The 23527-nt window shown below is 40.6% G+C and overlaps 3 protein-coding genes across 4 annotated transcripts; 2 read left to right on the top strand and 1 right to left on the bottom strand.

Moving 5' to 3' along the window:
• The first annotated feature begins 157 nt into the window (after positions 1 to 157).
• Positions 158 to 2419, top strand: mrpl47 (mitochondrial ribosomal protein L47). The gene is made up of 7 exons (XM_030791560.1): positions 158 to 288; positions 467 to 606; positions 779 to 839; positions 929 to 1025; positions 1301 to 1431; positions 1629 to 1724; positions 1915 to 2419. The coding sequence occupies exons 1-7, from the start codon at positions 158 to 160 to the stop codon at positions 2021 to 2023; spliced, it is 765 nt and encodes a 254-aa protein (XP_030647420.1). The 3' UTR covers positions 2024 to 2419.
• A 2-nt stretch (positions 2420 to 2421) lies between these two features.
• actl6a (actin-like 6A) lies at positions 2422 to 8086 on the bottom strand. Of its 2 annotated transcripts, none has more exons than XM_030791559.1 (14): positions 7983 to 8086; positions 7223 to 7299; positions 6862 to 7036; positions 6456 to 6556; positions 6186 to 6283; positions 5917 to 6011; positions 5231 to 5337; positions 4489 to 4578; positions 4299 to 4360; positions 3912 to 4026; positions 3745 to 3825; positions 3476 to 3571; positions 3270 to 3356; positions 2422 to 3017 (listed from the first exon to the last, which is right to left on the bottom strand). In XM_030791559.1, the coding sequence occupies exons 1-14, from the start codon at positions 8005 to 8007 to the stop codon at positions 2937 to 2939; spliced, it is 1290 nt and encodes a 429-aa protein (XP_030647419.1). In that variant the 5' UTR covers positions 8008 to 8086; the 3' UTR covers positions 2422 to 2936. The 2 variants fall into 2 exon arrangements, with proteins under 2 accessions (XP_030647419.1, XP_030647418.1); XM_030791558.1 differs by having other exon boundaries at positions 5216 to 5337.
• A 3544-nt stretch (positions 8087 to 11630) lies between these two features.
• LOC115827354 (guanine nucleotide-binding protein subunit beta-4-like) lies at positions 11631 to 21662 on the top strand. Its single transcript, XM_030791160.1, has 10 exons — positions 11631 to 11715; positions 15004 to 15094; positions 15463 to 15501; positions 15634 to 15740; positions 17511 to 17574; positions 17760 to 17922; positions 18012 to 18078; positions 18396 to 18597; positions 19120 to 19336; positions 21119 to 21662. The coding sequence occupies exons 2-10, from the start codon at positions 15038 to 15040 to the stop codon at positions 21223 to 21225; spliced, it is 1023 nt and encodes a 340-aa protein (XP_030647020.1). The 5' UTR covers positions 11631 to 11715; positions 15004 to 15037; the 3' UTR covers positions 21226 to 21662.
• Positions 21663 to 23527: the final 1865 nt, after the last annotated feature.

A 23527-nucleotide genomic window follows, 5' to 3' on the forward strand; every position in this document is an offset into this window, starting at 1 on the left:
GTGTTAAAATTATAGAAATTATTACCAGTATACATTTGTCGTATTATAGATAAATAATGATTGTGGTACCTTAAAAACTGTATCAAAAATTCATTTTTTTAAGGACCGACAATGCATACTGGGTAAATGGGAAGGAAGTTGACATTGCTACTTCAAGATGGCCGCGTCCTCAATGGGGCGTCTTGTCACACTTTGCAGACAATTTCAGCGTGTTGTTAACATATCCGCTCCAGTCCAAGCTCAATACTCAACGCACACTTTGACCAGATATCAGTGTTTTTCAAAAAGGTAATGTTTATTATATATCTGCATGGAAGTATCAATATAAACTAAATAGTCAGAGCTGACTTAGCATCGCTATCCTACGGGTAAGCGTTGGTATGGCGAGGCAGAGGAGGTACTTAAGGTGATGTTGCATTCCGAAAACTTTCAGTTTCTTACTTTGATTCACGCTGTTCATCAACAGGCAGCTTTGTGAACCGCCATGGCTCAGCAATACAGGGAATTCTGCGCAGTGTCGACTTCTCCACACATCCACAATAAGGATGGGCCTTGAAGAATTCTTTGATATACCCGAAAACTGGGGTGAACCAACAGTCAAATCCGGTATTAAGACGTTTGTGCACCGCTCATGGTTAAACTATCCTTAATTTTACGCTTAATTTTGTTGTGTGTAGTTACACTGTTTTGGCGTTGTCTCCAAACCTCCAGTAAATGCCGTTCAGACATGACAAAATGTATTGACATTGATTCCTTTACGTGTTCTTCTTATGATCAGGTGCTCCGTGGACAGCCAAACAGCTAAGACTTAAAAGCAATGAGGATTTACACAAACTATGGTAAGCAAATATTTTTTCTTGTCCTCGAAGAGCTGGTCTATTACTCTTGACTGAATGAGATCTCATGGTCCTTCATCTGTTGACTTCAGGTATGTTCTTTTGAAAGAAAAGAACATGTTACTCAGTATTGAACAGGAAGCAAAACGGCAGCGTGTCCAGATGCCCAGTCCAGAACGCATAAAGAAGGTAATTACGTATGCTACAGTGATCAGAGGGAACAACTGTTGTATCAGCTGGCTTTTTCTAAATGTTACATATGAAATGATATGTTAGTCCTCATGAAAACCTTTGTGTCTTGATGTACTTGATAATCTACTGAAATTTTTAGGGAAACAAAACATTTTGTGCGTTAATATGTAAATATGTAAGCAAGTTAAAATCAGTAATGCCTGCAGCTGTACAAGGTGTTTTGATTAAATCGACTTTTCAGTGTATAGTCTTACATGAAGTCTGACCTGTAGGTTGAAAGGTCTATGACAAGGTTGGATACAGTCGTGCAGGAGAGAGAGGATGCTCTCCGATTGCTTCAGACAGGGCAGGAGAAAGCAAGGCCAGGGGCATGGAGAAAAAATATGTTTGGGAAAAACCTCTGGTAAGCATAGCTCTTTTGTTTTTTTGTTTGTTTTTCTTTTAATGACCACAAACAGCATAAGGAATCTTAAGATTGCATTCATCAGAACACTTGCAACATCCAATTTCAGGGTTCTTTTGCAAAAAAAATATATAAATGTAAATTAGGGAGGGCTAGTTGTATTCTCATTAAATACATATTGTAAATTTGTCTTACAGGCATAGATTCAAGGAGTACCCAATCCCATGGCATCTGAATAAGAGGTACAAGAGGACCTCTTACTTCACACCATCGTTTGTAAGCCCATATACAAGGTAAGGCACTGAACAGTAAAATAACCTTTAAACTCTGTCAGTGTGGACATCATTATTTGTTACTGTGTCAGAATAACTACTTGTTCTTTATGGTAGCTTCTGTGTTCAGATACTGACACATCTGTATTAATTTACATGAACTGAGAGAAAAAATGAATGTCAACAGTGAAGTCTTGACTCTTTTTCTCAGGTTATTTATCGAGAAACAGCTCAAGGCTAAAATGAGGAAACAGAGAAGGGAACGCCAAGAGCGACAGAAACTCGCTAAGATTTTTCCCAAGACGTCTGCACATGCATGAGATGGCTTAAAATGGTTAAGATTTTTTTTTTTTTGTCCAAGGTGCTTTGACAGTGCTTATACTGATAACAACAGAATAAAATATTTGCAAGAACAAGAGAGAGAGGTTTTTTGTATAGTAAATGCTGCGTGCTGTCTGTCCTGGATGGCATTATTAACCTGTTACACCAGGGAAGTTGGACCTTTCTTGTACAATTTATACTGTTGTAACCTAGTGGAACAGCACTAAAATGAGATTTCCGCTATGCCACTGAATTGATCAATCTCTTCTTTGGCAGCAGTGGAAAGGAATTTTAAAAAAAATCTCTCCATCTTTAACATCTCATAGATTGGATGACAAGTGTTAAAATGTAATGAAGACCAAAAACCTAACAAAAAAACTTTTATTTTTTTTTTGTTTCAAAAAAGCCCATCAATAATTAAAAGCATAACAAACAGTTTGCAGTGAACAGCTATTTTGTCCAGTGTGCACTTAAGCACCACAATGGCATACGTTTATATTGCTTATACTAATCTCTCTTTCAGACAGTGATAGAAAGGGCTTGAAAACTCACATTTATATGACTATTCACCAAAAAGCTTTAGGCTACTCACACAACGTCAGACACACATTTGGAAGTCTTCCTGAACCCTGTCAAATTTGTTATTAAAATATTGACTTGTGAGGTGTAAAAAAAAAAAAAGAAAAAGAACGTGGCTGTTTTCTCTATGAAAATAGCAATTAATAACAGAGACTGGTAGAAGTAGGAAATTCTTTTGAAACAAAACAAAGGACAGGTGTTCTCTTGGGGGGAGAAAAAAAGACAGTACATGTCCAGTTTTTGTTCCTGAGTCCACTTTGAAGGCTTTTTTTCAAATCAGAGGTGTTACTGTTCTTTTCTTCAAAAGGCAGCCAGACATGGATGGAGGTCAGTTCAAGGACACTTCCTGTCGACACACTGTTTCCCTCCTTCCTCATACTCTTGTTTTGAGATCCACATTTGCTGGAAAGTTCCCTAGAAAAGAAACATTTCCATATTCGCTTTAAAAATGTCATTCATTAGCCAATTACTTAACATGTAAGATTAAATGCCAGTAACCAAATGACAGGAAGACAAATTTATGGTGTGACAGTATTTAATACTGTAGGTGCCAGCTGCCAAAAGTGCGCTATTCACAAGCAAATCTGTTACTGTAAGAGAGGAAATGAGTGAGAAGCCCATCCCAGGTGGTTTAGATGAAGATTCAGAGCTAGAGAGAAGACTTACCAGTGAAGCCAGGATCGACCCTCCAATCCAGGCACTGAACCTGCGCTCTACTGTGGTGTTATTGGCTATCAACTTCAAACGCATGCTCTGCACAAAAGCAAAAAAAGAAAAATGTCTGAAGGCCATTCTTTAAATCCTAGTCCAACAGGCTAAATTCAGCAACGCTTAAATCTCAGGGCACATATTCGTATTAGTCCATCACTAACCGGTGGAGTTTTCTGTGAGAGTTCTCTGTTAAGTCGGTCTGTGAAGCCCTGGATCAGGGTATTTCCACCAGTAACCACAACACTGCCATAAAGACCCTGAAAAAGTCAGAACAGCCATTAACATCAACCCTTTCCCATGTTCCAAGATCCTGTAGTCACGTGTCTGATAATACCCAAACCTTACGATGCACTCAGGAAGCAGCGGTACTGCTGTAAAAGTTCTAGTTCTTTCCTTATGCACGTTAAAAGGAAACGCCGAGGGTTCTCACCGGTCGGATATCGATATCGCACATTCCCACGCTGGTAGTCACAACGTGGCCGACTCCAAGCATGGTGTTCCCTGACAAACCCTGCGACGAGTCAAAGAGAGTGAGTGACGAGAGAACGTGCCCTCGGAGTGGAGTGCAGCATGGAGGGGGGGTGCGGCGGCTCTTACCTTTGCATTTGAAGGGTCAAAAAGCCCCTCAGGGATCTTTAATCTCTCGGCACCAAAATCACAGTTATACCCGTTGGGCAGTTCATAATGAACTGTGGGCATCTGGGCGGCCACTCTGTTCACAAAGCACATAGTCATTCTTACAGGATCTTTACAAATCAATCAGTGACAGACTGGAAAACAGCCATCACCACCCCAGTCTTCAGTATCTGATGAGGGCTTTTGCCCAGGAGCAATTGTTCTGTATGCAGGAAAGTGTCTAGAACTTTAACCAGCCTTCAGCAATGCCAAATTAACTGTCAAATTAGCGACTGTCTCAGTCGAGCCAAATGTGATAATGTGAGGTTTGTGAGTGTTAAGTGATTTGTGGTGAACGAAAAGACTTACTGTTCATCATAGGGTGAATCTGAGACCTGGAGAACTGAAGCTTGGAAGTCCTGAATTACAGTCTGAAAGAAGAACAAAATCAAGAATATCTTCCATACTTTAATGTCAGTTTTGGTTATAGTGTTGAGGAAAAACAGCATGACATTACAAGTCTTTATATTTCCACATGGGATAACTGGTGGTACCGTACATTACACATGTAGTTATGCCATGAACGGGTGACTTGAGGTAGTTTCTCCTTTTTCTTCCAATTGGCTTGGGCACCTTCACGCACTGTATCCTGCAAGATCAAACACTCATGTTGGCAGTTTGCCGTACCAGCGGAAGACCAAGTACCGTCCTCATTAATAATATTAAATAACACAAGAAACCACACATACAAAGTGAGAAATGGCACTGTGAATGTAAAGCTACAATGAAAGTAGAAGACAATGGACGTCTGCGGGGGGTCTCCACGAGAACAGACTACACGTTCATCACTCACTAACAAAACAGGGATTGCAAAAAAGCAACCAAACCTACATGCGATTTGGCATTCATGGACAGTCTGTTTTCATAAAACGTCAGAGATTCAAATTATGTGCTGCTAACACATGTTTATTCAGTCACAGCAACACAACACACACAATTGTACAGATAAATACCAAACAAATAAATAAACATGCAAGATTAGAAAAGGATGGTCCGTATAAGCCTACTACATGCGAGAGGATGCAATGAAATGGTCTGCAATAATGCAGCCTTTCTAAATAGGATGATGCGTTTCAGTCATGCATGCGTCTCAACACCATAACGCGTGGAAGCAAATGTATTAGTGATAGGAATCCTCTTTACTTACTCCCCACCACCGTGACTCAGAAAATAACATCCCAGTGTGAGTGAAATTGATATAGATGAAATGAATTAGATGGACTTACTTTGGCAGGTCTCACCTTTGATGCAATCATGTATGGAGGCACTATTTCAACATTTAACTCCTGAAACAGTTCCCTGCATTGCATAGTCATGAAGTCTCCTGCAAGAGGGGATTTGACAATGCCTGGGAAAGAAGAGAGAGAAGACAAAAATTACCAAAAAAAAAAAACAGATATCACAGTTTCTGGTGGTCTTACCCAGACAGACTGTTGTTTTTCCTTGGAAACGTCAGGTTTCAGGAATTCACTGAACATACATGTGTATACATATTTGAAATTATAAATTTAAAAAATTGCGTAAATTTAAGGAGGAATAAAAATTGTCTAAGCAAAAAAATTGTTTGTTCAGGAAGTACATGTGAGTGTAATGTTTGGGGGAAAAAAAAGCTTTCAGACTGACATTAATCTAAATGATTCAGCAGAAAATGTGGTCATTAATTGAGACCAACATGCATTAGCTACAGTTACCACAATGTTCTTTTTCCGTGGAAGGAAATATCTGTTGATGGATAAGCCACCTTCAAACGATCTCACTGATCACATTCAACAGCTGCACAACATTTCCAAATGCTGAACTTCAACAGGCAAAAACATCAGTGGGCCAAGGCAAGACAATCAGAAACCAAGGTCAAAAATTCCATTGCCATTTAAAGCATTCACAAGTGATGTAACTGAATAACATCTGTTGTAAGGAGAATATGTACCTTGCTGCAGCACATAACCATCATGCACAGGAATGGCTGTGGTGTGAGTTGCTCCACTGTCTAATACCAAACCAGTAGACCGTCCATTGGCAAAGCTGAGATCCTCAGAGTTAAGGGCATGGTGTTTCATGTCATTAACAAGCTAAATGATAATATTTAACTCCACACACATTTTACTGAGCAATGACAGTTTAAGAAAAACAGGCAAGTACAAATAATTGAGCAAGGATTTTTTTTTTTTTTTAAATCACTTGTAATTAGAAGGATACGCGGACAGCACAGCTGTTTTACACAGGAAAAAAGCGGGAATGTTGTAATGCTCAAACATGAGCTCTGTTAGCTTCTCTCTCTTCGCTCGTGTGTTCCACTGAAATGGACAGGAGAAACAACAAGAAAAGTTTAACGAGAGGGTTTCCTCAGGCAACACAAAGGATGCATGATGTCGTAGGTTAGCGATTATCACCCATAAATCATTAATGATAAACCAAACAAAACAGGCTCATTAAGGTTTCACAAAACTTAACCAGTAGAATACATACCGAAGCTTCTGACATCAGTACAGGATGCAAACTGGGCTCTGATTTGAAGTGCATCTTGTAAGTGTGATCTAAGATGGCCTGAAAACTGTCCCAATCCTCAACTTTACACGACAAGAGAAACCAAGTGAAGAAAAGAAAGGAGAAGAAAAATGAGATCAGTAGGCTGTAACTTATTTCAGGATTTTTTTTTTGTCAGACATGCAATTTTTTTTATCACTCGCTGATCTTCATTTAAAAAGTACCATGGACAGCTGTTTATTAGATCAGTAGGTCCGACCTTTAACCTCATGGTTAAATTGTTCCTGAGCAATGTACTCCCCTTGGTTAACAGTCTCCGAAGTATATTTAAAACACTATAGAGAACTCAGAAGTGAATTGCAGGTGATAAGGAGGTAAACATACATACTCATGCCATTTTTGAGTGGTGACATGACCTCCATGTTTTCCCGGGGCACTCTCAGCTGGTTAGTGTCGATGTAATATGTTGTACCACTCTGTTTGCCCTTATCACCGTCTGTCTCCATCGGGGTGGTACCATCTTCCCGGTCCAGTGTAACTCCAATCACCGTAGGAAAATCAGCCTAGGCATAGACAGTAACACTGTCAATCCAAACCGTTTATTGATATTTTTCTCCTGCTAGGTCTATCAACAACTGTGTGTAAGGGGTTGCTAAAGATAAAAATCGTATAATTAGAATTTTATCTAAGGTATGCTTTTAGCGATTATGTCTACAGATATTGAGGAAGGCCGGGGCTGAGTCCCTCACCTTCGGACAGTCCTCTCCTGCATAGCCGGCTCGCACGGTATAGGAACCGATATCGAAGACAAGGGCTCCGACTTCATCTGTGGAAAAAACGACCTTCAGTAAACTTCCAGTGAGGTGACTGCTCATCTGCCTGTTGAGGCATGCTTGTTGGGGGGCGTGGGGGAAGTCATGACCCGGCGACTTTTGTTTGTACTATAGAAAACCGATTTTGTAAACAAAACTAACGTTTAAAATCCTACGAGGGAATTTAGAAACGTTCTTTAGCTAAGGAAGCGAGAGGCAGTAACTTAGATATATTATGTTCGAAGATTTTTGATTTGCAAGGCAGAAGCGGCATTTAACCACGTCCTAAATGAGAATAATGCATTGCAGCATCAAATGTTGAAAAGCACTACGAAACTGGACAATGTGTTTAAATTCAGCGTGTGTGTAAAGTTTCGCAAAGCTTCAGCAAAGCATCACATCAGTATACAGAGAGCGAACTGATCATGGAATTAGTACGTATTTGCCGGCTATCTAAGTAATTTTGTTAAAACTGACATTGACTAACCAAATACGTCACTGTTTAATAACCTAGTACGATACTTTACTGACTACGTCCGAACAGAGAAACTCAAGTCAACTGTAATGCACAAATAGCAGTTCTTAAACTTCCTATCTTGTTAGCTAGCTCGACAGCTAGCCAACGTTATAGCTACATCCAAGTCTGTGGCCAAACGTGGCGCGCTCATTGATTTCACGACTTAAAAAACACACTTACCTCCTCCATACACGCCGCCACTCATTCTTTTGGGTTATGAACGTAGAAAAAATATGGCAACTGCTCACTGCGACAGTGTAAGAAGAAACAACAACTGCACAAAGTGTTTAATCACAACAAAAGAAATGAATTGATCACATACAATCTAACCCAGAACCATAACCTCGACAAAAACCAGCCAATCAAATTGCAGCCACAAAACAGATAGCCGACGTCATCAACAAGATGGGTTGAGAACACAACGTCTGTATGACGAATCACTGGGGTAAGCACAGGGGCACGCACTGAAAACCAAATGAAATACAGTTTTTATGGGCGAATACCAAATCCTCTACACCGAACATGTACGCAGCTAACAAGGACGCATGGATATTGGATACGACGAGTCTTATTTCCCCCTTTTTGTAAAGCTTTGTTTTTCAAGTGCATTGTCACCGTGAGGTTTAGCATTTCAACACTTTAAATTTTGCAAAATTACTTCGGAGTCTGCAAAAGTCTGTCAGAGATATCCAAAGATCAAGACACAAGAGATTTTTTATCTTATGTTTTTTATAATGAAAGTGTCTCTGTATGGTGAAACCGTGATTGGTGGTTCTATCACTTCATTCTGCAAAACTATTGATTCTGTATGTGCTGCAAAATTCTAATTTCGGAGAACATGCAGTGTCATCTATGCAAATGACCAGGGCCAGGTATTCCCCTACATTTCCACTATTTATTCTCACTTCTCTTCAAAATCTAACACAAAGTTTAGACCTCCCACTAGTAAAATTAACTCCTCAAGAGCAGTTATTGGTGCAGTTTCTGCACTGTAGCAAGACCATTTGAAGACATTACTGTTTTTTTTGTTTGTTTGTTTGTTTATTTGTTTAAGCCTTTATTCAGTTGATATATCTATTTTATATCTACATAGCTCCCTGTGGATGCTTTACAATCTGGTTTCACAAATTCTTAAGAATTAAAAATATGTAAGTACATGCAGTTTGGTAAATTCCAGTAGAATGACCTCTCAAATGAAGACCCCTTTTGAACTATTTCATTTTCATTCTCTCATATTCGTTTTTCAAAATCACAACTTCAATTTGAATGATACGTTTCCTGTTACAGTGCAAAACACCACTGTTATGTTCTTGCCCATTTATTAGAAAAGTGATGGCGAGGCGTCTAGGGTCCCAAATATTTAAAGTCACTTTAGCACTTCTCCAGAAAACGCCTCTGAGACATTCATTACGCAGAGTAGCTCCAGCTCTCTGTGGTATTTCTCCTACTTTCTTGACGTCAGTTGCCATTTGTGAGGGTTGCCAAGGCAACGACCAGCCTCCCCTAGAGATATGTCTGGTGGATAAGACAGCTCTGATTTTGCCTTTTAAGGTTTCACTGTACATACACATAATGTGATAACTATTCTCAGTTGAGGTGTAACACTTACTAACAGAATGTATTCCCCAAGCCAACTGGTGTTGCTCAAAAATTAGGCCACACACGTAGCTTGATACTTACCTAGCATTCATTCTGAAATATTGGGAATACTCCCAGTGTTTAAATGGTTTCATACCTCTATCAGAGCCTGGAAACGTGGAAAATAATAAAAGGGTCAGGACGTCTTTGTGAATTAAAATGTTTACCCTTTAACGTCATTTCAAGCATGATTCCAGTATGACAAATTTCCATTCTGGGAATATGACAAGTCACAGCAGTACACAGCTCTATTTGCCAGGATCGGTCTAAATGTGTACAAAAGGTTATCTACCATAACGGAGAACAACAGAGATATGCTATATGGTGGAGATCATCTTCAGACTGCTATTTATATCTCCGGGAGCATCTTTTTTTAGAGTGCACGCTATTGATGTTTTATTTCTGACAACACTCTGATCCCCTTGCCTCTTTTACTTTACAAGCAGTCGAACAAAAGACCTGACTGGAGAAGTGTGTGCTTTACAATCCTGATTAAATTGATCTGATCTGTTTAAAAATTGATACGTAAAAATTGCTTCAACAAATCTGTTCCATGGAAGGATAACAGTTACCTGTGAGGTCCAAAATGACTGGTGTGTAATTGTCAAACAAAAGGTCTATCTATGTGGCCTGGTCATTCAGTATAGTATAACATGTCACATACCAATTGATTATTGCAAGCTGATTCACTTGAGGTGTTTGTTTGGTGAGCGCCATCCTGTGCAATGAAACGTCGAGAGCTGGGATAATATAGAAAATATGTGTGTGTGTTTGTTTGTATTTGGCTATAAATACACTTCAGCCTGCCCTTCCATCAAATGAGCCGATAGGAAAATAATGTACGTAAAACAACAAACAGAGAAACATTTCATGTTTTTTTTATGTAATATGAATATCTGTGTACTTTTTTTTTTTTACACCATAATTTACCTCAAATGCATTTTAAAATAAACAAAGAGAGTTTATCTGACAAACCCGCTGCTGCTTTAAAACATTCAATTAAGCATAATCTGACCCCATGCTATTCCAAAAAGAGTGCCAGGACTGGGTCCCTTTCATCTGTTTTTCATTGATTGTAGTTCATGCAGAGATGAGGTTAGGCCTCTCCCACTGTTCACTTTCATTGACATCATTAAAATTTCAAGATGTCCTAATGGGACAGAATTCTTTTTAAAGTGTTACTTACCCTTTAAACTGCAGTAAGACTGGTAGATCGCTGTGGCACTACATTGAAAGAAGAAGGCAAACATGATTGAGCAAATGATTCAGTCATGTCTAACACATAAATCACGACTATGAAATGCTTTAAATTAATGTAGGATTTTAATAGGTGAATTCTCATATGAATTTGTTGAGATGATGTAACAAAATGCATTGTATGTTTGTTTTTATCTCTTTGCTGTGCTGTTTCTTACAGTCTTACAGTCAAGTTTAACTTAGTACTTAGAATCAGCTCTGAAAATAAATAAATAAATAAATAAAAACAATGTAGAATCCCCAGATAACGGAAACATTTTATTCTCCACTGCGAGTTTAAAATGAATTCTTATTCTTCTTTGCACATCGGTATACATCCATGAAACTGAGTGAGACTTGACAGTTACAAGTTGTAAATAAGTAACTGTGTTCACGTCTTCAACTGTTCACTGTGCGTTGCTTACAGTATGCAGATTGCTTTAATGTCAGTTCACAAATATGTGTAACGAATAATCATCGTATTTTCAGCAGTATAGAAATCAACTCTATAACAGTGGATATTTCCTAACAAGGTTGATTGTCTCCTACCACGTAGCGGATACATTTCCTGTTTCTCATCCCCTCGGTTTGTTGAGGCAGCTGCCAGACAATACCATTTCTCTGTAGGTAATGCAAAACTAGTTTGACACCAATCCTAAACATATTTATATTTTAATATCAGAATCTATATGTTTTATATAAGGTAATCGTTACAGTTCGGCACTTTATGACTGATTACGATTGCTAACAACCAATGAACCTAAGTATTTATAGAAACATGATATTTTCTCGCGCACCCCCCAGCCACGGTTGTTGCCATGTTCCCAGTTTCTTTATGGGTGTGGTGATTAGATTGCTTGTTGAAAACTGAGTCAAATCCTGTTGAGGGTGTATGGCCCTTTAAATCTGTTCAAATTTCTTTAAATTAATAGCTATTTTTTAAATTTTATTTTACAGTTATCACCATGCGCGGACTTTAAAGGCGTCAGTTGTTTTTGTGATCTGAACGACGTGAACTCTCGAAACAAGCGCTTTACAGGTAACAATATTCGCAAGCTGTCTGTTTCTCTTTTCTGACATTTTCTGTCCTATTTCCTGCTTTCAGAAACGCTAAACTCGGAAACATTCTTAGGTTACAGATTAAAACGTAGATACAATGCAGTCATGGGGACTGCTTAATTTGTGCATACAGTATTTTAGTAATTTACTGGTTGTTGAATAGTTGTCTAATAGCTAATTATCAAATACTTTCCTTATAGGCTAAAGGGTTTTGTCGGCGAGAATTGTGAGGCCTGTCACAACGTTAAACAGAACGGAAGACTACTACATGTAGTCTGTAGTTGGGCTAATTTAGTGAGATTGTTTTCTTTCGGCGTTTTTCCGTCATCGACTGGGAAATCGTTTATTTTGGTTAGTTCAGATAGTTCTCACTTGATGAGCTTGTCAAGAAGCGAGCTCTGGGAAGACTACTTTTGGTGCAAGAAGTCAAAATGTATAACTATTGTAGTCGGGTCCGGAAGCATTAAAGCTCCTGTTGATAAGTGGGCTGCTTGAGCAACATATTGTATGTTGTAATACAAAATATTCAAATATAAGCGATCACTACACTTTTATCGTGTTACTTGTGTGGGCATGCAGCCTGATTTTAAGCAGGTTGACGATGGTAGTCAACAGATCCTTTCGGTAGATGTGTTCGTCTCCATACAAAATTATAGTTGCTTTTTACCGAATTTTCCCATTTTTTACGTGTTATCTTCTGTCTTGCGAACTAGCCTGAATTAAATTTTGTGTCATTTTGATTGAAATAAATGGGAAATCTCGGAAAACCGTCTTATCTGAAGTGTCAGATTTGGTAGACTGGTCACGGGGTTTTACAAGTATGAGCTCTATTCTACTGCGTGAAGTGCATGTGTTAGACTGCTTACACCTCGCTCTTAATGTCAGTCAGAGGGCAATGTCCAGCTTCCAATGCAAATATTGCTGATACAGGTAACAGTTTCACAGACCATGTGATCAAAAACAGAAGAGAATTATGTATGAAGAATTCTATCATGTTTATTTTGAAAAAAAAAAAAAATTAATCACACAAACACACACATGCAAACACACACCACGAGTAAACCGTGTTTCCTGAAACCATTCCGTTGGCTCCCTCAGCTTTACCTTCAACATAAGCAGGCTGACTTGAACTGCAGTCATTGTTACCAGTCTAAAACTTCCCATAACTCAGGTTGTATTTTGCTAGTTAATTTCATTTTACTAGAATCTACCCATGACCTGAAGCAGAGAGCTGTGTCTTTCTGCCATATGTGATGGAGGACTGGAGTCAGATGTAGTTACCATGTAGTTATTTGACTCTGACACACCTGAACTGTACTTACTGAAGAGCGTTGTGTTTTAATGGGGTTTTTTTTTCTGGCATCTGGCTGTTTGACGCTGCCCAACAAAAGAGGTTTACAGGTAACTTCTATAAGACTTAAAAGTTATGAGATAAAAGGCATTTTGTTGGAGGCATGTTCATCGCACCTCATGTCTCGTGTCTCCAAAGCTTAGGTGAGTGCTAGGACAAAGGTTATATATATATATACACATGCACACAACAGTTCCATAAATTGAAGATCTTTACAGTGTAAAACACGCTGCCTTTATCAACTTTATTCTGATATTTATTTTCCTCCAAGCAGACAGACTGAGAAGGTACACCTCCCTTTCCACCCCCCCTTTTTTTCTTCTTTCTTTATCTTTTTTTTTTTCTTTGGTTTTTCAAAAAATATTTTAACAAGTACTATAGGAGTAAAGGGACCTTTCTTGGCCCTATCGAAAAAACGAATAACTCCTCTGTTAGGAATTCCACGTTTCAAAAGGTTCATAGCCTTGTTTAGAATTCAGAGTGTTTGTCAACAATAAATATTTACAGTCCAGGACAATCTCTGATGCCTCACATGCTGAAGACCTGTGATGTCATCTATGTGTTATGCCAGGGCCAGGCAGTGGAGAGGCGTCCAGATAGCTGATGACGGGTGGTGAATTCCCTTAGCATATTGTGTCCTAGTTTCACCCCTGTTCCATAGCCTAGGGTGTCTCTGCGTGTGTTTTAGCGGGACTAAACTAGCTGTGCCGTTGTCATTGGCCGAGCAGAAGCCACCACGGCAAGAACTGTGCCTGACTCCGCAGTGCCAAGCGCCGCCATCATATACCAAACAATGGCGAGCCAGCGTGGAGCACCGCTTTTGTCAGCCGTGCCACCCACCAGCCCGGGCATCGCTGGAGGAGCAGCGCTTGGTTTATTACCCAAACGTACTATGTATTTGAGTCCTTAAATGCCCCTTTCGTTTTATGTGCTTCTGTAGTGTAATAAAACCTGACAAACTGAATGACTGCCCTGGATCAATATCTGATACTAAATAGTCTCGGCTCAGCGATGGTGTCAACCTGCCTGTTTTCCCTGAAGGACAGAGGCGTGGATTTTTTTTTTTTTTTTAAGGGACAGATTGTGGTTATAATCTACATCACCAGTTTGCTGACGTCAGTCGGGGTCTGTGGGGGGGGCTTGCGTCACTCCCCACCCGAAAGCCTGCACAGTACACTGCCTCAACTGTCTGAGTCCTGTCAAAAAGTGGCCTGTCTGTGTCTTAGCAAGACCTGCGCAGTACGTTTGAGCATGCGTTAACATTTTATGTATCACCAGGGTGGCTACTGGTTCTCATTCAGGTAAGAGGAAGGGGAGATCCTGAATTATGTAAGGCTAAAATGACTCAGTCAGCATTGTGCAACAGTCTTGGAATTATGATAAGCTTTGTATCCTCAAAAGGTTTTAATCTGAAGCGTGGAGGGAATTTTCAGTTGTAATTTTAGCCAAGTGCTCAGCAAGTAGTGGAATTGGGTCACAATGAGTCCATTGAAAACTGTGAAACCTTATAATGGCAACCTTCAACTGTCAGCCTCCTGACGCATTGATATGCAGTCAAAGGGAGGTGGAGAAGTCCCCCCCCCTCAAAAAAAAAAAAAAAAAAGAGGGTTGTTTTCATGGAAAGGTCAGAGAGCGTGTGGCTGGCATTTGGAAGCGGTCGGTAGGGTTTTGAAGAGCCTAGGCCACCCTAGGTGAGGTACAACATTGTGTGTGTGTGTGTGTGTGGGTGTGTGTGTTTCTGCATGTTTGAGCGTGTGTGTGTGCTCATTTGGGTGTGATTTACAGTAACTGGTATACAGGACGTATTGACTTGTGAGAGACAATAAAGTGTGAATGGGAGAGCCTCTCAGATGGAAATTTGTTTATCCCGCGGCTCTCACCCGGAATTCTCTTCGTCTTCTTTTTTTAATGGTGTAGGCGAAGACCCCATCGCATCACTCGGACAGAGACCATGAGTGAACTGGAACAGTTAAGGCATGAAGCTGAGCAGCTTCGTGTCCAGATTCGGGTAAGAGGAATGCCATCTCCATACCTCGAGGCCTGAATAATGCCAACAATGCATTGATTCTCTATGTATATGAATATGCAGTTCCCTGTGCATGCCTACTTAGAGTTTTCAGATATTTCATTTGCTCAGACTATGCTAGACTGATTGTTCAGGTTCAACCCCTTTAAAGCCAGTCCAGTGTGGTTTTTGTGTGTAGATGTGAGTCAGACTCCTACAACGGAGTGAATGTCGATTTGAAAGCAGAATATCAGTGGTGGTTTCTCTTCACTCAGACATAGCTGGGTGTGGCTGAAAATGTTTCCTTGTTCACTCCTAATTGAGAAAAAAAAAAAAAAAAAGTTTTGTTTTTTTTTCTTTGTAATGCTCAGGATGCACGGAAGGCTTGCAGTGACTCTACTCTGTCTCAGGTACCGGTTTGATTTACTTGACTGCATGTCATCTCAATCACATTTGTTTTTACGTAATTGAATAGAGATGGTGATTTTGTCAGCATTCAGGGATGTTAAAAGACTAGTCGTGTTTTTTTTTTTTTCTGGCAGATCACAGCTGGACTGGACTCAGTGGGCCGTATACAGATGAGGACACGACGCACTCTGAGGGGACATCTGGCCAAAATCTATGCCATGCACTGGGGCAGTGACTCCAGGTAGGGGAAAAGTCATTGATGTATCCTAACCATACACTTTGATTGATAGTTCCATTATGAGTGGCACTGATTTTAGTGTAATTTAAGTTACCACGCTTACTAGACTATTACTAAAATGTAACAGTACTTTGGGGGTTTCCTGAAGATGAAGAGAAAGGCTGTCAGTTACTGGTAGGAGTTCTAGCCTTTTTGGTCCAGGATTTGAACACCAGTGGAAATTTGGACATTGATTGCCAGAAAAGGAACCATGTGGAAAAAGAAAGCCCAGGGGACATAAACATTCTGCTGCTGTTGTTGTTTTATTGGATTGTGTTTAATTTGTACTAATCTTAGCACTTTTGCTTTGTAAGTTAGCAGTTTTAGCTAATTTAGCTAAAGCCGTTTCAAAAGTAAAGAGTGGCAATGAGGTGGATGTGTCATGTGAGCAGGATTAGCTGTATTGTTGGTAATTTGCCGTTGATTTTGGTAGAATCAACCAGCAGACTTCAGACAGACAGTAGAATTATGTGATAGGTCACGATTTTGATGCGTTTCCCAGCAGTTATCAATGTTATCAGTAACTCCTTTATGGAAGTTGTCCACTACCTCATGCACCTTAGATTCACAATCAGTAACAGCCTGTCTCTGGATGACACGTCAAACGCGCTGGAAAAGTTGCTTTGATTCATCGAGCATGTCCAGCAAAACAACAGGCTCACAGATGACATCATACCATGCATGTGTCATTTGTACCACAGTCAGGCCTGGACTGCATATGGAAAGCAGGTGAAGAAGCCCTTTAGCTTCTATCTGCGTAGTTTTCGATGCGTTCTCAAGATCACTTTGTCGGACAGCCATTCCCCAACTCTGTGATTTTCACAAGTGCTCGCCTTCCCAGCATTGACACATTGCTTAGATAGTGTTGAGACCTCACTATTAGCTACTGGTCATACAGGATGGCTGCATCCCCGAAGACATGCTCTACAGTCAGGTGCGATCCAGAGACCAGAACCGACAAGGGTTTCCCAAGTATGGATCATGGTTTTGAAGAGGGGAGAGAAGAACCTTCAGATTCTGACTGAGGAGAACCATGCTCACTGGCCTACCTGTAACACACTGGTCTCCACAGGGCATAACCCAAACCACAGAACCAACCCAGACACAGGTCTGAAGTCAAACTGACGCATGCCAGCTACTTGAGTAATAAGCAGTAGCCCGTTCTGTTAGTTCTAAAGCGTGTATCCGTGTGTATGTTTGTGCTGAAGAAAGTGGTGTGAGGTGCACTTAGGGTGAACTTAAGGGAGGAGGTGCAGCAGACTGTGTTTATTGTATATACAGTACCAACCCATGACATTTCAGTGGCTCAGTTTTCCACTGGTCTGCTGCCGGCTGGCTGCTGAGGAGTGCCACCCTGCTTCCTGTCTCAGAAATGAGAGAGAGAGAGAGAGGGAGAGGGAGGAGTGGTAGAGGTGTATGTGTGTGCGTGTGTGTGAGTGCGTGTGATATGGGTTTTCCCTCTAGACCAGAGAGATTTTTAGCTGACTGCATATCATGAATATTACATGTTGTGGCACTTCCAAAGTGGCTGGGATCCTGAACCGCCCTTGCTGTGATCCGGTCATTAGGCTTGTCCTGCCAGCTCACACAGTGGGGACTTTTTCCTTTTCTTTTACGCATCGGCATTAAGTAGGATCCGGCATCCACATGTGTTATCAGATGTTGGAGTGAGTTGAATTACCTGTGAATGGTTATTGTGTATGAGGGTACTCATTTATGATTGTGTCTGTGTAGGTTACTAGTCAGTGCCTCTCAAGATGGCAAACTGATTATATGGGACAGCTACACAACAAACAAGGTAATTATGATGTGAAAGGCCTAAATGATTTACATATATTTCATACACGTATGCGTGCTGTTAACAGTCATGGCCGTTTCGCTGACAGAAAGTGACCTGAGCCAGTGCTGTACAGTGTGTTTGAGTGTTCAGTAATGTGTGTGTGTGTGTGTGCGCGTGCGCGTGTTTTTTGTGGCACGTCTCAGATCCATGCCATTCCCCTGCGGTCGTCCTGGGTGATGACTTGTGCTTACGCTCCATCCGGAAACTACGTCGCGTGCGGAGGCCTGGACAACATCTGCTCCATCTACAGCCTGAAAACCCGGGAGGGAAACGTCAGAGTCACTCGTGAACTGCCCGGGCATACCGGTAACCGCGTGGCCCCACTCTTACACAGAGTTTAGTCATGATAGAGTGAAAGCGTATGACATGGACGCGTTCCGTTTCTCTGTTTTCAGGATACTTGTCCTGCTGTCGCTTTTTGGACGACAACCAGATTGTCACCAGCTCGGGAGACACCACTTGGTGAGTTAAGTCTCTTTGGTGGCTCTGTCTTTCAGAATTTTCCTTCATGATTTCCCATCTTCAGAAGCCCTTAAGACTCTTAGTTGTCTCAGGCTTTGGCAATATGCTTTTCTCATTGTCATAATCATTACACACGTTACATTACATAGTTCGATTGTGTTTTCTCTTTTTTTTTTTTCTTCTATAATTTATATATTTATGTAGAATTCCCCGTTCAGGCAGTCTTCATATCTGTGGAGCTACTACTATTTATATTCTGATCAGGAGGAATTCAGTCTGTCAACCTCTCTTTGATGGTTGCCCTTGTCTTCTCGCAGTGCATTATGGGACATAGAGACAGGCCAGCAGACGACAAACCTCACAGGTCACACAGGAGACGTGATGAGTTTGTCTCTGAGTCCAGACTCAAAGACGTTTGTGTCGGGTGCATGCGACGCTTCGGCTAAACTTTGGGACATCCGAGACGGCATGTGTCGCCAGTCGTTTACGGGCCACGTGTCCGACATCAACGCCGTCTGTGTGAGTATGAGGGTCCTCCAGGTTTCTGCACCTGTCCTTAAGATGAGTCTCACCTGACTTTTCTCATTAATTACTCTTATCAAGTCTTTATTTTATTTTGTGTTGTCTTGGCTTTACTTTGATTAGCCTGATGGGCTGCAATGAGGATCTTATGGAATGGTTAAGATTTTACAGAACAATGATATGATTTTGTTCTTGGCGCCAAATAGTCATAAAGATTGTATTTTTTTTTAAATAGTTTTTCTTTTTTCCTAATAAAAATTCTTGTGGTACAAGTGCAGCACTACAGCATAGTTCTCAAAATAAGTGTGTGTATTACGTTTAATTTGTCCGTCTTAACAGTCGTGGAGTTGTGGTATGCACACTTACCATTCATGTCTGAACCTGTTTTCTGGATTTCATGACAATATTTTTCGCTAATGAATACACCCCGCTCTAATAATTCCCTGGGTTCCCGTTTTTTTTTTGTCACCGGTGCTGTATTTTCTCCTCGGTCTAACCCAGTTCTTTCCCGTCGCGTAGTTCTTCCCCAACGGCAACGCCTTCTGCACGGGCTCCGACGACGCCACCTGCAGGCTGTTTGACCTGCGCGCCGATCAAGAGCTAATGATGTATTCTCACGACAACATCATCTGCGGCATCACCTCCGTGGCCTTCTCGAAGAGCGGGCGCCTCCTGTTGGCCGGATACGACGACTTCAACTGTAACGTGTGGGACACCCTGAAAGGAGAGAGAGCGGGTAAGTGGCGATAGTCTCCGGTCTTGTCTTGTGTTGCTTTTGTCAATGCTGTACGTGTAACGGCTTCGCTGAGTGTACAGGGAACTGCCAAAATAAAGGAAACATGCAAGTCAAAGAGGGATACAAAGTCTATTGAAAACAGATGCCTCAACGCTATTAAATTCTTCAGATCCTGTCATGCTCAGAGTCTTTTATGAAGATTCTGGACGGTTGTAGTCATCTGTTATTTTGGATACTGTTGCTGTTAGGAAGAGATCTCAGTGACTTTGAAAGACGAGGATTATTTGGGAGGAGCTTCAGCCATCAAGATGGGTCATCATGATGTTTCGTGAGGAACAGTTACTATGGTGATGCTGGTGTGGAAGACTGAGGGAGAGATGTCATCAGATGGGGTTAACTGTTGTCAGAAACATAGGCCTGTCTCCATCACCATGACGTCCATGCTTTGGTTCAAGATGCAAAGCAAAACAGTCGCGCAACTTCTTCTTGACGTTTAAGCAGTTGACTGAAAATATAAGTTTGGGGTATGAGCAGGCAGTTTCATTGAGAACATTTCAGAAAGCGATAGTATGATTGGCTTGAAATGGGCATAAACCCCTCAGAGCACATAGATATTCATAAATATTTATCAGAGGCTGATGCGGAACCGTAAAGCAAGTTTATCAATTCCTCAGTTAATCAGAGACATGTTATGTGTTACATGGTACGTGGTTAGTGGAAACAAAAACCGTTCAGTTTCGGGCTCCAAAGACCTGGGTTGTGTAGCCGTGGCTTAGCGAGGAAGGTAAACACAAGTAAATACAAAGCCAATGGTGAAGCTCTTCTATCGTTATGGGAGTGATCTTTTCCAGTATCATTCCAAGAGGCAGGAATGGTCACTGAATGGTTTGATGAGCATTAAAGCGGCGTTACCCATGAGCCATAGCCATCTCAAGTCACCAGACCTCAACCCAACCCAGATTCTGGAGCGGTACCAGAGAATGTGGTCTCCACCAACATCATCAAAAAAACCAAACAGTGGGGAAAAAAACCAGTCTAGCACAGTGCCAAATGCTTGTAAATAGAGTCACACTTGAAGTTGTTTGTAAAGTTCCTGGCCCAGCAGCCTTTCTGATGGTTTCTCCATTATGTTTGCTCTTACAGCGCTGTACACATTGCTACAGTTATATGTGGCTCTCATATAAGACCACATATTATGAAATCTGTGTGGTTGCTCATACATGAACTGTATTGAAGATAGATGCTTCTGTTGCCATAGCGATTTCTATTGTGAATTCAATTTTTATGAATGGGGATTGAGTATAAAATGGGATGGGTCAAAAATGAAGAATTTTCTTTGAACAGTTATGAACAGTTCATATTATTTAACATACTCTGGTTCTTCAGGGCAGTAGTAATCATGCATTCATATTAAGGTTACTGAGAAGGGAAATTTTTGTTTCTCGTGAATGTTTTCTGAAAGTTATGCATATGTGACTTTTAATTCTACAGCATTACTTCTAGGCTAAAATGCTACTGTTTTGCTCTAATAGGGAATGCATTATTATTATTATTTTTATTTTTGGGGGGGGGGGGATTTAAAACGGTCCCTGCTCTGTTTGAACATGTTTGCAGGAGCATTGTGCATTCTTTGTGTAATTCGAGCTCCAGACGCAAGTGAAACTGGATAGGGATGTCTTTGTTAGAGACGTCATGGAAATGGAATGTTGGAATTTCCCGAAGCTCAGTGTCTCTCTGGATTCTCTGCCTTCCCCCCCCCCCGCCCCCCCCCCCCTCCTCTAGGTGTCTTGGCAGGCCATGACAACAGGGTCAGCTGTTTAGGAGTAACAAATGATGGTATGGCTGTGGCTACAGGATCCTGGGACAGCTTCCTCAGAATCTGGAACTGACCATCCCGCTCTCTCTCTCACTCTCTCCACACACACACACACACACACACATGCACATACACACACGCACATGTATTTACAGAAACATACAAACACACACACACATAGCCCTGTAACGGCGCCCTCCCTCCCAAGGTTCAGCAGTGTGTGTCTGCCACCCCAACACGCACACTGCCGCCACTGCAGCCCGCAGCCTCGGGAAAACTAACCCTCCTTTGTACCATTTCCAATAAACAGTTGTGTTTTTTTTTTTTGTATTCATTTATTACACATAACAGCTTTCAATATGTAGTCCAGTCAGTCGAGGAGATGGCCAAACAAAAGGACCAACTACCACTCTCTCATTTTTGTTTGTTTGTTTGTTTGTTTCTTCTTTTTTTTTAATGAGAGACCAGACAGCATGTTAGCAAGGAGTAACAGACTTGTCATTGTGTAATATGTAAATATATATGTATATGAATATAAAATCAGTATATATATATATATATATGTATAGCATTATGTGTGTATATATGCTCCATATATGCATACATAATGTGTATGTATATATTTTTTTGTAGTTTATTTCCCAGACATGATTTGGTTATGTTTCCAGGCTTTCGACATGTTTCTATATGTATAGATTAAAAAAAGAAAAAAAAAACAGTGCTATGAAGAAACAGCATAGATAAGATGGGAACCATGAGTTCATGTGTGAGTTGGTAAACTTGTCTGAGGAGATTTTCATACATAGTCATAGAGTACATGTGCATTTACAACCAACTGTACAACTCTGTAAGGAGAATATCAGTAGAAAATGGGTTGAGGACACCCATCAGACTGTACTCTGACTTTCTCTTAGCTTTTCTTCGCTCTTAAATGGTGCTTGAAGTCCTTTAGAGACATTGTTCTGGTGGAAGGGAAAGATCTTTTTTTTTTTTTTTTTTTTTTTTAAAGCCTGTGTCTTTCTCAAGGTAGGAAATGATTCAGCCTTTTCTTCTTCTTTTTTCTCTTTTTTTTTTCGGATAGGGGGTAAAGAGTTGCTGGAAGAGCGCTCAGCAGACCCCAGCAGCCAGTCTGGGGTGTTAGGCCTTATACTCCACTGTTTCCTCTCCCGACCATTACACGTAATCTTTAAAGCCACATCGTATTATCCTTACAGCTTACAAATCAGCATATGCACGTGCCATGTGCACTCAATAACACTTTATAGACGTCTCCGACTAAGCTTTTCAACACTGCCCCACCTCCCAGAGACGTCTAGAGTATTTTTTCTTTCTCTCTCTCTCTCTTTTTTTTTTTTTTAAGATGTGTATGTTTTTCTTTTTGTGGATATGACACATTCAGTACTGTGAATCTTTTTTTTTTTTTTTTTTAGTTGAAGACGTATATAGTCAGTTTGCCACTCTAAAGGCCTTTTTTGGACGCCACATGCGGTCGGGCTTTGATTCTGTGGGGGGAGATACCAGAGTGAGCTGATGCCTTAAGGCGACCTGTCTTTATTCCCGTGCGGAGTCTACGTCTGTCTGTAGAGCTGGGTTTTAGGGGAGTTTGAATTTGCATGTGTTGGCTTTTGCTGGGTGTGCTTCGTGTTGTACTCCGTATTTTTAATACAAAGAGCGAAATTCAGTTGAACGTTGCTTTACAGACTCTTATCTCTTTTTTTTTTTGTTGTTGTTGTTTTTCCTGTGACATGTAAGAATCTAACCTGGTGAAATGACTTCTTCACCTCAGCATACAGTCACTGTCAAACCAACTCAACCAATAATATTTGACACACAGAGGAGCCGGTGTACAGTAATGATACAGTGTTAGAGTCGGTTTGTCAATTGTCACAATAGGGGTTTCTACTACTTCACAAACAATTCACAGTCTGTTAAGTAGAGCTACTGTTTTTTTTTTTTCTCTGTAACTCAAGTGTACAGTACTGTACCTTTAAAGGAATAACCAGGTTCTTATAAGATTTAATTTCCTGTAATTCTCTGTTTTGGATGATTTGGTGAACACCTTTTTCAGCTATAGGAATCATGCAAATGTGTGTGAGGACAGAGAAACACAGAATCAAAAAAAGCAACAGAATATAAAACACTACTAATGAGATGGAAGGCTCGTTACCAACTTGCCCAACTCCTGCTAGTTCATATGTTTAGTGCTGTTAGTTCTTTTCTTTATTAAAGTTTTGTTTTTGGCTCTAATTCGTTGCACGTCACAATCATGATTAGAGTGGCAGTTTTTATTTGTGTATTTTTACTGGTGATCTGCTGGGTATGTTGTTTTTGAGCATTAGATGTATCACCAGTACAGTGTGGTTAGCTGCAAGGGA

Source organism: Chanos chanos, chromosome 14 (assembly GCF_902362185.1).
Source record: "Chanos chanos chromosome 14, fChaCha1.1, whole genome shotgun sequence".
NCBI lineage: Eukaryota > Metazoa > Chordata > Actinopteri > Gonorynchiformes > Chanidae > Chanos > Chanos chanos.